General features: G+C 37.9%; 2 protein-coding genes across 5 annotated transcripts; one reads left to right on the forward strand and one right to left on the reverse strand.

Annotated features, from left to right (window-relative positions):
• The first annotated feature begins 997 nt into the window (after positions 1–997).
• Positions 998–3,268, forward strand: LOC103716698 (Calcium-dependent lipid-binding (CaLB domain) family protein). Of its 2 annotated transcripts, XM_008804798.6 has the most exons (3): positions 998–1,161; positions 1,295–1,760; positions 2,626–3,268. In XM_008804798.6, exons 2-3 carry the CDS (start codon positions 1,304–1,306, stop codon positions 3,114–3,116), a joined length of 948 nt encoding a protein of 315 aa, XP_008803020.3. In that variant the 5' UTR covers positions 998–1,161; positions 1,295–1,303; the 3' UTR covers positions 3,117–3,268. The 2 variants fall into 2 exon arrangements, with proteins under 2 accessions (XP_008803020.3, XP_089781185.1); XM_089925059.1 differs by lacking the exon at positions 998–1,161 and having other exon boundaries at positions 1,227–1,760.
• A 2,001-nt stretch (positions 3,269–5,269) lies between these two features.
• On the reverse strand, positions 5,270–14,320 carry ATG18C (autophagy-like protein). 3 transcript variants are annotated; one of them, XR_005511173.3, is made up of 6 exons: positions 14,194–14,320; positions 10,444–11,307; positions 9,423–9,681; positions 8,901–9,129; positions 8,478–8,601; positions 5,270–5,522 (listed from the first exon to the last, which is right to left on the reverse strand). XR_005511173.3 is itself a non-coding variant. In XM_008804797.5 (5 exons), the coding sequence occupies exons 2-5, from the start codon at positions 11,203–11,205 to the stop codon at positions 5,435–5,437; spliced, it is 1,233 nt and encodes a 410-aa protein (XP_008803019.1). In that variant the 5' UTR covers positions 11,206–11,307; positions 14,194–14,320; the 3' UTR covers positions 5,270–5,434. The 3 variants fall into 3 exon arrangements, 2 of the variants coding, with proteins under 2 accessions (XP_008803019.1, XP_038980811.1); XM_008804797.5 differs by lacking the exon at positions 8,901–9,129; XM_039124883.3 differs by lacking the exon at positions 8,901–9,129 and having other exon boundaries at positions 10,444–11,322.
• Positions 14,321–15,209: the final 889 nt, after the last annotated feature.

Consider the following 15,209-nt stretch of genomic DNA (forward strand, 5'->3'; position numbering starts at 1 on the left):
GAAACGGACCGGATTTATTCCGGATAACGTCTCTTTTTGGGGGATATCTTATACGTGTACCCCTCTCATAGGTTTGTGCATAATGTATTAAATATTTTATTTATTTATTTATTTGTTTATTATCCTAGAATGCCTGATGCTGATATTTGGTATGGTTGAGATTTGACGACATGAGTACATGTATAGATTGCCATACATGTTGAGAAGGTATTCTTGTCTTAATTATGGTTATATAATTAATTTTATATTAAGGAAATTTGCACAAAAAGGAATTTAGAATATCAATAATACCAACATCTGGTCCATGCATGATATCTTTGCTAGAGCAAATTTCCATATTCTAGAATATTTAGGTTTGGATTCAAAAATATTTTTGTTAGGGCAAAAACATTAACATCTAAAACGAATAATCCAAAAAAATCAAGAATAAGACATTAGGAGATGTCTCTAAGAATCAGTCACGCAGTTTTCCTCTCTCTCTCTCTATATATATATATATCTTGATCTCGATCTCGATCTTACCTAGGAATCATATCGTCAAAGATTTGAAAGTCAAAATTGACATTATTGTTATGTTTAGGGAATGTTTAACTAAAATGATAAATTTTAACCATATTTTGAATAGCAATTTCTCTGGTAATTCTTTTTTTTAGTGGTCGAATGGTCTATTTACTCCAGCTGGACATGCTCCCTGTAGGGTTTTTTGTCAGCCTTACATGATGATGTACTAATTTAAAGCTTCTCCTGCGTGATATGTTCCATGTAACCATCAGGAAAGATAGGAGGAAGCAAGGCCCACATGTTTTTGAGTCAAATCATGGCACCTTGCCATGAAATTTTAACAAAGTGGAGGACAAGTGAGGTGCACTCTCAGTGATAAGACTCAATCTCACTTGTTTGTATATAAAAGAAATGAAGACCATGATAAAGGGACAGAATTGAACATTCACTCTGTTGTATCTTGTGAAAAGCAAATCCAACATATTCTATTCTGATCATCTCTCTCTTTTTTTTCCCTCAAAAATCTAATTCTCCTTGTCTAATGAATTGCTTTTCCGTGCACTTTCACTTGCATCTTCTGTTTCCCACACTCAGCAGATCAGCATGCGATTCTTCTTACGACGAGGGTGATTGGTTCCTTCAAAAGTGCTTGTCTTGTGGGTAGGAATCTCCTCCTTGTCAAGAAAAGCAGTCTTATTCTGTTTCTTTCTCTTCTTTCCAATCCCCACTTTACTAGAAGAAACCTTGTCGCATGTGTTTTGTTTAACCTTCATCTCGTTCTCCTTCGAAACAGCTCGTCAAAATGGCAAAAATTCGCATCGAGGTTTGCGTGATCTCCGCTCGCGGCCTCCATCGATCATCATCTTTCTTGAAGCCCCAGTGGTTTGCTGTCGGGTGGATCGATCCCAACAACAAGTACTGCACGAAGATAGACAACTCTGGGAGCTCGAACCCAACATGGGAAACCAAATTCTCAGTATCCATTGATGACACAAACTCCAACCTGCAAGGCCTGTCATTGACCATAGAAGTGTACAGAAGAGAACCGATATTCCTAAGGGAAAGTTTACAAGGAGCTGCAGTTGTGCAGCTCAGGGAATTTCTGGCCAAGTTCTATAAGCATGCAGAGCCATCAAGATCGGGTATTGAGGAGACTGGAAGTTTCCAACTAAGGAAGCGGAATTCCGGGAAGCCACGAGGATTTGTTGACATCTCTGTTCGCATCATGGAGGAAAGGGAGGTCGTAGCTTCTCACCCAGGTACTGTGGTCCATTATATGACATTAACAGCAGTTTGCTGACCTTTTTATTTAGGTGAAGAACAGCTTTATGCTAATTTAACTCGAGCTATTCTCTCACAGTAGGCCATGGGTGTGAGCTGCTGGTCGCATGAGAGCTGATGAGGCTGATCTGCCAAAAATTATTTGGAATTTTTTTTTGACAAAGTTATCATCAAATAGTTGGAATCAAATTGATGGTGCTTAACGACAATTTAATATGTTTTGAGTAAGACTGCAGGCATGGTGTTTAATATTTTAGAACTAGTTTTTATGGGTGTTATGTCTTTCTCCACCTTTTTTATGCTCCTTATGCGTTAGCCAGACCTGCCTGCGAACCCAGTTATAGAGATATCGTTATTCATGATGATCCTGCTGGTTCCTAGGTAGATCTGATTCAAGAATGCTCATTCCACCATTCTCCAATGATTTCTACCCCTCGTAGCATGCCAATTGTTCCTGCAATGGCTTAAGAACAGGTTTACCAGAAAAAAAAACAAAGCCAAAGAAAAGAACCTTATTATAAACTACCCAAATAGTTGGTAAATTAAGTTTAGTCGAAGAAATAAAGTAGTCCTCTCCTCACGGGCTGCAAGCTTAACCCACTCATGGAGACTAGTAAAAAAAATTAACAATCTAGTTTGAGCAACTGAGAATTGGAAACGATCATAGAGAAGGCAATCAAGCTGCAGACTTTTTGATTCTCTGAAAGAAGATACTTTCCTGATAACTTATTCAAATCCTTGCCATGTACATGGATACGATCTATCATGAGAAATATGTTTTTGACCGAATTTTTTTCTTTGGTTTTTAATGCATGACCAGTTACTATTTACCTCCCTTTGCAGGTCTGGTTGAAGGATCCAGGCACTCAGATCATACGAATGGAATCAGACTGGCCATAGAAGATGGCCCTGTGATAGGTTTTCCAACCCAACCTGAGCAACCTCCCCCTGGCCAGTTTGGAGGTTACAGCCAAAACAGCTATCCTTACGGCCATCCAATCCCACCCCCTGTGAACCACCCATACCCATCAGAATCAGGAACAGGGTACCACCGGCCTCCAGCTCCACCACCACCTCCACCTCCACCGCCCTCGAATGCCGGCTTCCTGCCACCATTATTCCCGGGAACAAGCCGCATGCCGGAGAACTATGTGAATCTCCCACCTTCAGGGCCTCCAGGGCACAGCAGTGGACCAGGCTTTGGGATGGGGATTGGTGCAGGGGCTTTGGCTGCTGGGGCTGCGATATTTGGTGATGACTTCATGTCGAGCACGAATATTCCAGCAGACTTCGAAAGCGGCAGCCTCATTGTTTCTTCAGATCCTCCCTTCTAAGTTCTAATCTTTAAGGATGTTGTCTCAGTAAAGTCTGATTCTGTTGTTTCTTCCTGTATCTTGTAGTCTGAGACTCTGCATAATCACCTGTCAACAAGATTTCAGCTCCAGCTAGTCTCTATAATTAATGAAAAATTTCTGTTCTTATATCATGGAATCATTAATGTTACATCAAAGGCCTAAACCAGAGCAACTTATGGAGGACTAGAAATCATTCCAATTTTTTCAGTGGAATATGATCAGTGCAGCAACACTCTCAGGAACTTCAAAAGTATGTATCAAACTGCTGCATGGCAACCAGCCGACTGACCGAGATCCCAATTTTCATTTCAATCCTTTTAGGTTTTAGAGTATTCTAAGATGGCAATAGCTAAAGGCTCGTTTGGATCGTAGGAAAAAGTTTTCCATTGTTGGGAAAGTTTTTCTATGAAACCGATGCCTGGCTATATGATATCTGAAAAAGTGATTTTTGCATACTTAGTTGATTACGAAAAAATGACATATTTCAATATGGCTTATATTTGGTTGAGCATCTATTTTTTTGAAAAAATTATGCAAAATGATATCCTTAATTTAAGAAAATGGAAAAAAATTATCCTATTTTCGACCGGTGGAAATTGAACTTTCTCATGTTTTATATGAGTTTTTTCTTTTCTATAAAATATGGAAATCTTATCCCTATGGAAAAGTTACTTTTCCAATTTCTTTTTCTTTAGAAAAACCAACCAGATATGAGGTATTTCTTCACTTTTTTGTTGGCCATATTTTTCTGCTTGCTCCTACAATCCAAACGAGTCCTTAGTTCCATAGAAGTAAAAGAGCCCATTAATTTCCAATCAACTAAAGGAATTCAACTTACCCTTTAAAATGGTTTTGCCGGCACGTAACAAACCAATAAACAAGAGTGTGGCAAGCATAGAGCAGGCCATAGATTATGGATTCAAAAAAGCTAAACAACAGCACCGCCACCAACACCCTGCTGCCCCAAAGAAATCACCTCGGCCTAAAGGCAGGCAGAAACAAAAGATAAATTTAGGAGGAAAAGGCAAAAAAAAAAAAAAAAAAAAAGCCGGAAAGTATTTTTTTAGGTTTCTTAGTTTTGTATAAGTACTCAAAATTTCTTCGACGAATAACTAATGTGGGATTAAATACACGCTTGTACAAGTCTTCACATACTCTCCCCATTTAAGTCTTAACGTCCTCGTCAGACTAAACGTTCAAATCCATTCAAATCTAATCACAACCGCCACAATTGATTCATGGTCAACCTCCATGAACCCATATTATAGTATCTCCCAGCCACATAGTTTATGGGCCGAGTTCACTCTGATACCATTATTCATATGACTTCCCCCAAAAAAGATAGCAAGAAGATTTTTTTTGTTTATTTATTTCTTAGTCCTGAATAAGTACCTAAGATCTTCTCGGCAAATAACCGACATGGGACTAAACACAGACTCGCACAGATTCTTACACATAGATTCACAATATAATTGATAATTTTTTAAAAAAATGTGAAATCTACCAAGGTAAAACTCCACCTTGTTTTTTGTTGTTGAGTAAACTACAACTTTTATTTCAGATAAGCTAACCAGACTGAATGCAGTCCAAATCCTGATAAGGCTCATAAACTTTGATACCAGACCCTGAACTACTATACAATTGAGTTAGATCAGGTCTAGTACACTTTTTTGCTAGAAAACAACATATGCCCGAAAAGATTTAATGGGTTCTAACCAAAAAAAAAAGATTTGAAGGGTCTACCATCTTTGAACCTGTTCTCATCCCACATGCCCCTGGGTCTGGATTGGGCACATGTAGGTCCCAAATAAGGTCCGGATCCAGGAGTCTTAGCGACAGCCACCTTATTACCATAAAGTAGTGCAGTTGGAGTTGGCCACTTAGGCCCTTTTCAAGTACAAGCGTCCATTTGAACAGCCACTATTCGCTGCAAGTCTTGTCTACTTCAAGGTGAAAGCTAACTCGCAACTTGCTTGAAGAATTCTGAAAACCTACCCACACAGGCTGTACCACATTATCATAGTCACTCCAATTTGGATCAAAATCTCGGCGTAACTACAGCGCATCATACGACGTAGGATGGTACCTTATCATCTGAATTATTTAGAACATGAATAGATGGACCTAGAATATAATCAATTGATGGGCTCTTCATACTTCAGTTGCTAAAGTAAAACTTCCAAGCAAACTGCAACACATATCTGCAGATGGGCATATAGACAAATTTCATCTCATAATTACATTCAGTGAATTGGGCTGAGTTTGCTCTACAATTTTCATGAGGCAATGGGTATTGGTCAGTGTTTGCCAGCCTTCAGAAACCGGTTGTATTCTTGCTGCACCATCTCTCCTCCATTCACAAGATCAAAGCTGCACCTGTAGAAGCTGGAAAAGAAACAACAAAAAATTATAAGATATACTGAAGTAGGACGAAAAGATACAAAGACCATTTAAAATACAGTAGGTAATGGCTTTCCATTTGGAGTCATTTGTCGTTTATATTAAGATATTTATTGGGTTAAAGAACAAAATCACCGAGGCAATGGCTTTCCATTGGACTCGGGGCAAACTCGGCACCCCCTAGCAAAATGTTGTCATGCAAATCAAAAAACATCAGAAATTCTAAAACATAAGAATACAAAGTCAATTAAATTGTAGTCTACTGCATGCAAGAACAACAAAAATAACCTCAGCTGTTGGGGAATGGCTTATCAGTCATGTCTGCATTAAAATTTATGCAAGTTCACATCTGCTTTTGTTAGCCGTATACTTTCCCCCACTGCAGCAATGCTTCCTAGTTTGTGTATATCATAGTGCGCCCACTCTATATATTCACTCTATGCATATCCAACATTTAATACTATGAGTTCCTGGTGCATCAAGTTCTTCTTGGTCCCATCTGTGGCATCAGTTCCCTACAACGGAAGAACTTCTGTTGTTCCACCTAATCGTAGTAGTTGAAAGGCTTGCATGACCCTCTATCATTGAGTACTAATAGAAGTAGCGCAAAAGTAACAGGCTATCATCTGCTAACCATATTCTATAGCCCTTTATCTAATGCAAACTCTCTTTCATCGTGGGGCTAAGCCAACTGCCAGACATCGCACATGATCCTACACCATGAGAAGGGGCTCCAAAGGTGAGTACCTTTTTTTCTGATGGAGGTAAATGTCTTCTTTATGTCTCTCAAATGTTCATAAAGATATAATGGGAGTGCACCAATACAGAAAGTATAGTTAGATATAGACATAATCAAAATGAAAAGTAAAAAATTAAAAATAAAGAAATGAATTGCATCATCACTTCGGCCCAACACTTTATAATTGTCCAATTTGTCGTAATTGATCAAACCACTTTATATTATGGTGCACTAACTAAAGACCTCCACAAGATATCACAACCATCCATAAAATCCACCTCCCCACCACCCCAACCAAAAACTCTGATAAGCAACAGATTCATAATGCGTGTCTTATTTAGTTCTGAATATAACACTTTGAGATAGGAGCCCCCAATTGACAGTAATACCTCATTTATGCAGTTAGGCGCAGGGAACAAAGAAATATACAGACAGCTCATTCTAGGGGAAAAAAGCATTGGCTCTTAAAAATGATTGCCATTATTATATCCAAACTATCCTCCACCTAAACTTCTTGGACTACACCAAGATCACATTTCAGACATGGCTTGGGTAACCCTGTATTGCATGCTCATCACATGCGCCTAAAGCCACCTGATTAACTACAACTCACCTCTATTTTCCTTATTAACCATATTACATCCTAATAATTTCGTGCACATAGGAGCATTTCCAAAAACTTTTGACCCTCTGGCATGAAGATTCATTCAATGGAATCAACAAGATCATCTTTTGCCAAGAGCAAAAATGTGTTGTAGGTACTATTTTACTTTATGGAATTCTGCTAAGGGCAAAAGATGTTCCAGCAACAGAGAAGAGGGCCTATGCCAGCTGTCAGCTAGCTATCAAAATCAACCAGCAGATTCAATGTCATAAAAAGGGTTATTAGGTACTATTTTACTTTATGGAATTCTGCTAAGGGCAAAAGATGTTCCAGCAACAGAGAAGAGGGCCTATGCCAGGTATCAGCTAGCTATCAAAATCAACCAGCAGATTCATTGTCATAAAAAAGGTTATTGGCACCCTCTGCACGGCTTCTGGCAAACACATCTTGTACATTCAGGTTTATTAACCTAAAGCAAGGGAAAATCTCAGCTTAAAAAAAAATTTAAGATAGATGGAAACTAACTACAGGTCATATAGCATCTGCACATAGACATGAAAAACACCTATATCACCTAACATAACTTTCATAAGTTTCCTGAAGTTCTGATTAAATTATATGCATTTTTGTTGACTCTTGATGCTTTATTTAGAATAAAACCCAATGACTAGTGCTTCATTTGATATATGGTTGTTTGCCCCCTTTTTTTGGTTGAACTGGGACTTGTCGAAACCAAACCAAAATACCAGAGTTAAGGATCAAAGTTTTGTCTCTTGTATCAACACAAGAGACTTTACCCACTTGCATCATTGGCAACCCACATGGTTTGTTTTCGTTCCAACATTATCTGTATAGCAGTTTAGCAATGATTGAGAAACAGAATGAATCCCTTTAGTTTGCATTAGTTTGTACAGGGATGTAATTCCACTTCTCTTCCCATGCTTCTTGTCAATAAGGTGAGGCAAGCATACCAAATCTCCCACATCCAGTAAGCTAAAACTAAGATAAACTTTCTGTGTATCAGTTGGTTTTGGCTTTAAGATCATGCTGGTTGACTTTCTCTTTGGAACAGGAGTGGGTGGCTGTGACACAAGTAATGTTGATTCATAACTACGATCAGGAGTCGACGATATTTGTTAAGAAATTTCGACTTAAACTATATACCATAACCTGAAGAAACCAGATCCTAGAGAGGGTAACCAGATCACATGGATAACTTTGTGAGAAATTCCTTGAATATAGATTTCTATGTACTGAGAGAAAGTAAAGCTTCAATGAAATACCAGAAGAGATGTTGCAAAATTTAGAATATGGATCACTCACAGAAGATTTGGATTTTTGGTTATTGTTAGCACCATAATTTTGGTCTTACAGAGATAACAATACATGTAACTTATTTGATGAAAGTTATTTTTTTGAAATGATAAATCTAAGAGTTCTTTTTCTTTTCTTTTTTAAGAGGAAATGTGTCAAGGACCCAAGAGGATTCATAAAATCTAATAGTTCAAATGGCCTCATAGAACTTAAAAGGTGCTTATATTGACATAAGAAATAATTTGCTAAGCTAAAACGAAAATAAAGGGAAAAAGATCTGCACCTGCCATCCATGCCAACAATTACAACAGTGTTATGAGCTCCAAATGCAGCAATATAGCGTGTGGCTTCTGGTAGGTGAAATTGTGCAAATGACCACTCAGAACTAAAATACTTTGGCAATACCCCTGAAAATTTTCAGTACTCATGAGATAACTATCCTTTCTCACAGAAAGACTGCATGCTTATACAGTAATAATGAGCAACATCAAATAGAGATACTGACAAATAGCTAAAACTGGCTGTCACATTTCAAATATCCTATTAGAAAGAAAATCAATTCTGTGCAGCTCATGAATCAAGTTTTTTTTTTTTCTTTTTTGTTTTTGTGAAACAGTTTGTCTTCTTCTGAAATCACAGATTAGAAAATATAGAAATGGGTCAACTGAACAGTAATCGCTAATTGGTTGACAAGAAAAAAGTATACCTGACTTATGAAAGATGCAGATTTGGAAGTTGGAATCGGGCCAACTTAGAAATATCTCTACACTACTGAAGCAATAAACAGTTGAAGGTACTTTATCATACTGGGTTTGAAATATGATATTTGAGATATTTTTACAGGCACCGCCATTTCCGGTGAATACCGCTAAGACAATGGGTCAGGTTGAGCACATTAATCTTACAAGAAGATCATCAGAATAGGGTCTGCTTTCCTATAACAAAAGAAAGGATTAAGGATAAATGCATACACATTTTCCTATACATTAATGTAAAAGAAGTCAAGACCAAGTTTACTGATGTGAACAAGAATTGCATCTTTGTGGGGAAATTTTTTACTGAACAAGCTTTTCTTAAAACATCCTAGCTGTACAACATCAGAAAAATATCTCAAAGAAATGGTAAGAAACCAGAGTATGGTTCAAGAAATTCTACATTTTCTTCCCCGCCAGTTTTGTAGATAAAAAAGAAAATGAATATATCATACAGCAATATTATCTCTTCTAACCTTTCATAAAGGATAATGACGAGCCAGGGTTAGCACCAGTGTTTGGAGATATGAGGGCATCAAGAGAACTTGAAGAGTTCTGATGGACCATTCCTGGGCCTTGACCAAAAGTTTGATGGTTCGATGCATCCTCTCCTACTACTCGAACTCTAAGACTGAATATATGAACAGTCCCTTTGTCACTAGAAACTGCTAACCACTGTACATTGGGAGAGAGAGCAATGCTGTATATTTCAGCTTTATCAGCTCCCCTCCGAACCTACACCATCACCAAATATGAGTTAAATAAATTAAAAGAAAGTGCATGATGATAGCAACAAATAATTCAAGTAGGAAGATGTTAGGAAAAAGAAACAACTTTTGCTATATATCATAGTCTATCTTTAGTTTAATGGCAAGCAGCAAGAGGAAGAGGAAGATATAACATTGAAGTCCTTTATAGTCACAGATATATACATTGAGATATTGACTGCCCCATTAAAACCAACAATTACAAATATTTGCTCAAGACAGCAGCCAAACTTAATGTAAATTCTGACTTCAAAACTGTGAGTAAAGCCCATCATGTACATAAAATATATAGTTGGCTTATGCTTATCAGGCCTTGTCCAAATTATATACAGGCCTGTTACTGAACTAGTATTTACTTGGGGCCTCAGGTTGAGCCTGAGCATACACCTTCCCTAGTCTGGCCCATATTTTCACAAGTAAAGCACTCATTTGAGCTATGATTTAAGGGTGCTAAAGTGAGCTTGCAACTTAAATAAGTCTAGTCCTGGACTTTTCCAATAAAAGAGTCATTAACAAGACACTGAGAGATTCTTAAGGAGAAGCAGAGGACTCTAGTTGAAGGCTTTCTCATGCTTTGATCAATTATATGATGCGATCATACATGAATTTTAACAAATCTAATGATTCAAAAAGCAATTTCTATATAAATTAATCAGGAGATATCAAAAAAAAAAAGGAGAAAAAAGAAGAAAAAAGAGGATCGATTCATAGCCAATACATGGCAGTCTACCTCTTGTAGGCGGGTTCCATCCATCGTGTTAAATATCCTTATTAGTGTGCCCTTTACACTTGCTGTTGCAAGAAGAAGCCCATCCATAGTCAAGGTCAAGCAAGCAACATGAGAATCATGTGCACTGATAAACTTAGTCACCTTCAGACCAAAGTGTTCAATACGAACTTGCCCACTGTGAAGACCAGGGCAAGCCAGAACAGAGGTATTTGAATGATGTGAAAGGCAACAAAGCCCCTTCGGATTTGATAAAGTCTCAATCTGGTGAAGCAGCTTTAGATCTAAAAAGTTGTAGACATATATCTTGCGCTCAAGAACCACAACAATGCGGTCTCGCCTCAATTTTACAGCCCTGACATCAGATCTGAATGCAAATTCACCAATGCACCGACTTTGATGATCATCCCAGATCATCACTTTGTTTGGTGGGTACTGTGAGTTGGCTCCACCACCAACAAGAGCTAGAATATTGCACCGAAACAGCATTTCAACTATTCCAAAACCCCCATTCTTCAATTCCCTTCTAAAGGTTTCCTTGAAAGGCTCACAATTATAGATCCTAAAACCAGAGCTTGTGCCAGCAGCAAAGCACCCGTAGTCCTGATTCCACGACACGGACAACAACTCAGTTTCATCATCATTAGTAATATTCACTTGAGGTTGAACAAATGCTACAGGTGATTGCTGGGAATGTGGTGATTCCAGTGCGCCAAGCCTCATGGGTGGGAGTACTTCTTGAGATGTTGAGACCGTCGAGCTCATGAGGACTGAAATGATTCTCACCAGTGATGGACCCGGCCAAAGACCATCGAAAAAAAATACAATCTAGAACTCCTCAGAGGCTGCCTAAGGTAGACAAAATTCCTGCAGCATCAAGATCTAGAAGATTTTACATATAATTATAGACCATTTCTCCACATTCAGTAATGGCCCTTGCATTAAATCATTTATAATAAGATGCAATCTGCAGTTTAGATTCAATAGTAGATACATAGATATATAGACAATACAAAGTTAATAAATTAATTTTAAATAGAAAAGTCACTTAATCAACACATAGCAAGATGGTCTTGAGGGTGACTTGAAATTTTGAAGGAGAAAATACCCAGCTACTATATTATAAGTTAAGGAAAAAAGCTTTTCTAGAAACCCAAAACAAATATGCTAATGATCATGCTAAATAGCAGTTGCAACTACGTTCAAATTTGTTTGATCCTGCAAAGACAGAAATAATTTCATACATGACTTTCCTGAGTACCGTGTTATCTTAATACAAATAACGAAAGATAAACATGGTTATGAAAGAGGTTGTATGACAATATGGTAGGTGGCTTTGTCAATATATGTTGAAAAGTCTCAAGGCACACTAGCATTGTGCAGTGATGGGAGCGCCATTAACTAACCTCCACTTAGTGCATTAGCTAAAGATCAATCTCGGCAAATGACTAGATATGCGGATGCAACTTATGGTGGTCTTTTTGCATTGATAGCCTGTTCCAACAGTTCATGGTTGACTCAAAATGAAAGCTGCCCTTACGAAACTGGGCTTCAGTTGACTCATAACTATTGCTTGGCTTTAGCTCAAAAGGTATAATTGAACTGATTGACTTCATCTTGGATTTATTTCAATGATAAGATTCAATTAGCAATCATAGATTCTTTCAAGGACTTCTGATGATCAAGAATAAGTGAAGCCGATAAAAGATAATTCAACAATATTCATCTTACTATATACATATCAGAGCTTGGAGTCAGCACCTAGGGAATAATCACGCAAAACCAACTTAGCCAACAGAAGGGAGGGAAGGAAAAAGAAAAAGAAAGAACTTTTTATTGTCACTTCACTATTACCTAAAGAGCACAGCAATTACTAATAACTATGATGCTTGTGCCTCTTAGGGCTTGTTTGGTTTGCGGGAAAAGGAGGAAAAGTGTGGTCAACGGGAAAGTATTGAGATGCCTCTTGTTTGGTTGGAGTTTTCAAATGAGAGAAATAGAAAATTATATTTTCATGGGAATATGATTCCAACGTTTCATGGAAAAGTCTTTCCTATGAAAAACATGGAAAAGTTACTTTTCCATAAGCCGGAAATCACTCCATTTTTATTTTTTTCTAAAAAAGCCCTTCAGCATTAAAGAGGCATTAAAGACCTAATTTTTATTAAGGGTATAACAGGAATTACACATAACTTTCTCAGAAAAGTGGATGGTCAACCAAACATAAGCACTCTGAAAATCTATCACTTTTTCATTGTCAACCAAACATGCCAAAAGTACTTTTTCAGGCATCCTCTTCCCAAAAATCTGCTTTCCACGTACATATTCTTAGGAGGAAAAATGCTTCCCGCAAACCAAACGAGCCCTTAGAGTTTGATCTACAATAAGAGTCAGGTTCAACTTGTAACAACAACTACAGTCTAAACATCAAAAGTCCAGTTAAAGTTAAAATGTCAACCCAGAGGTACAGGTGGCTTGTTATGAGACCCAAAAAAAATGCTTTTATTACCCGGGCTTTAAAATATGGTCTAAAGCACAGAAACAAGATTACTAGATGAGGGCTGCTGAGTTTGTCTACTTTGACTCATACTAAAAGCCCAAGTAACAGTTGTTCTTTCATCTGACAAAAAAGGAGATCTAGCTTGATACTGTAACTGTTAATGAGGGTCTAGGTCGTATTAGGATAGGCCTTGGAGGATTGTAAGTTGATAACTAATAGCTTGAGCATGTAATGTGTTAGGAGAGTTTTAAGTCAATACAAGGAAAGAACTTAGAACTCAGAAGTGACAAGGCTGACCAAGAACTCTTAGTTCATCTAACTTACTAGGTAACTATTTCTGAGCATATTTAAATTTACTTCAAGAATCAATTTGGTGGTTTTATGCATAATTTGTGACAACCTTCAATAAAATTTTAGATAAGATAATAATTCCAGTGCTGAATCCAATAAGTACTGCTTCTTCCATCACTTATAGTCTTATTATTTCAATTATCCTTTCCACTAAAAATCAAATTAAGAGACTTGTAAAATCTGGTGGACTCCTCTGCACGCCATCCAGTTTCTTAAGCGAATAGAAGGTAGGATTAGAATTCATTAATGCTACAAGGTTGACAAATATCATGATTTGACAGATCAATGTGCATGGGATTGATCGCATATTTCTTTTCATAGAAAAAGATCAAAAGAATACGGCATCAAGCAAATCAAACTCTTCCATGACCCTTTAGAAAGCAATAAACTTCAATGAATCATCTGCTCTTTGCTTTGCAAGCTTACGAACTCAGGGATAACACCAATGAACAGAATAATTGAACTGACGCACGATGGCATGAACATGTATCCAAATTTGACAAAAAAAAAGTGATAGCTAACAGTAACCTTAAACGAAGGAAAACAAATGCGTCAAAACCCACCAAATATCCAAAAGTTATCTAATAGCTCCACGTAAACTGACCGAAGAATCCTAATCTCAGAGGAAAAAAAATCAAAAGCGAAGCGAAGAAATCGTCATTTTCCTGAAAAACTCCAAGACAGCTAAAAAATAAGATCAAAATGAAAACCTTGAGCGTCTGAAATGCAAAAATTAAGAAACAAGTATTGAAAAAAAAAATCCAAAAGGAGATCTCACGGTGGCAAATTCGAAAAAATACCTAAAGATTTAAATGAATGCAGCATCCTCTGATCCAAAATTCCACCAAAATTAAACGAAGAAAGAGGAAAAATACAGCGAAGAGAGGGGAAGTTCTGAGTACCTGAGAAGCTCCACGGATCTCCAGCCCTTTTCCCAGAAGCGAAGGAAAGGATCCAAGCCCCGAGAAATAATACCAAGGAGGGCTCAGGATTTATATAAAAATTTCCCCACTCTCTCTCTCCCTCCCCGAGAAAAGGTCCTCCCTCTCTCCCTATATACCACGGAACGTAGCCCCGGAGGAAGGCAACAGCACTGGCGGTATCGTGTACCTTAGTTCCGTAGATCAGACGGTCCGCCTTCCGCTACCTGCGTGATTGATGAAGACGTGGTCGAATCGGTACCGTCAGAAGTGCTATGATTTGCGATGTGGTTCCGGTCACCACCCAGTGAGAGGTAATGACCGTATGAGGTGACACGTGGAAGGAGGTGATCATCTCAAAGTCCGGTCCAACGGACACACCTGTAACAGCCGGGAATTAGTTTCGGGTCTGAGACCCGTAACGGAATCTAACCCTTAATTAACGCAGTCCAGGCTGCCCCTTGTTAGAAAGTATGGGCAAGACTGGATCGGCCAAACTATTTCGTTGTCGCTACGGGATTATTGGATGGACCATGTTCATCAGCTCAACAATAGATCAGCCCAACTATAGAGCAACATGGATAAGAAAAAAATATACATATTTTCTACACTGCATGCACCATGCGATCATGCACGCCATTAATCACAATCGTTAATTTTTATGAATCTCATTTATCAAGTATGAATCTCAATGCATCACTATAGAAACGCGCTATTGTATTCCATGCAAGAATAATTTCTATACACGTTATTCATGGCTTATGTGTGTCGGACCAATCCACCACTAAGCTGGTGGTTTTGATCCAACTAATAATTTTAACAGGTAGGGATGTAGGCTACTATGCCTTAATAAGTTATCCTCATGTTGCTGAGAGCTATGATTCGAAGTTTGTCTCATTTTGTTTGTACAAAAAAACAAAAAGTGAGTATGATAATTGGACCATCAAGGTCTATTTTGAGCTAAAGAGCCGCCATGAATGACATCCATTAATTGTGTT

The sequence above is a fragment of the Phoenix dactylifera genome, chromosome 8, assembly GCF_051530095.1.
Source record: "Phoenix dactylifera cultivar Ajwa chromosome 8, Ajwa_hap1_PhDact_Kaust_v1.1, whole genome shotgun sequence".
In the NCBI taxonomy this organism is placed as follows: Eukaryota; Viridiplantae; Streptophyta; class Magnoliopsida; order Arecales; family Arecaceae; genus Phoenix; species Phoenix dactylifera.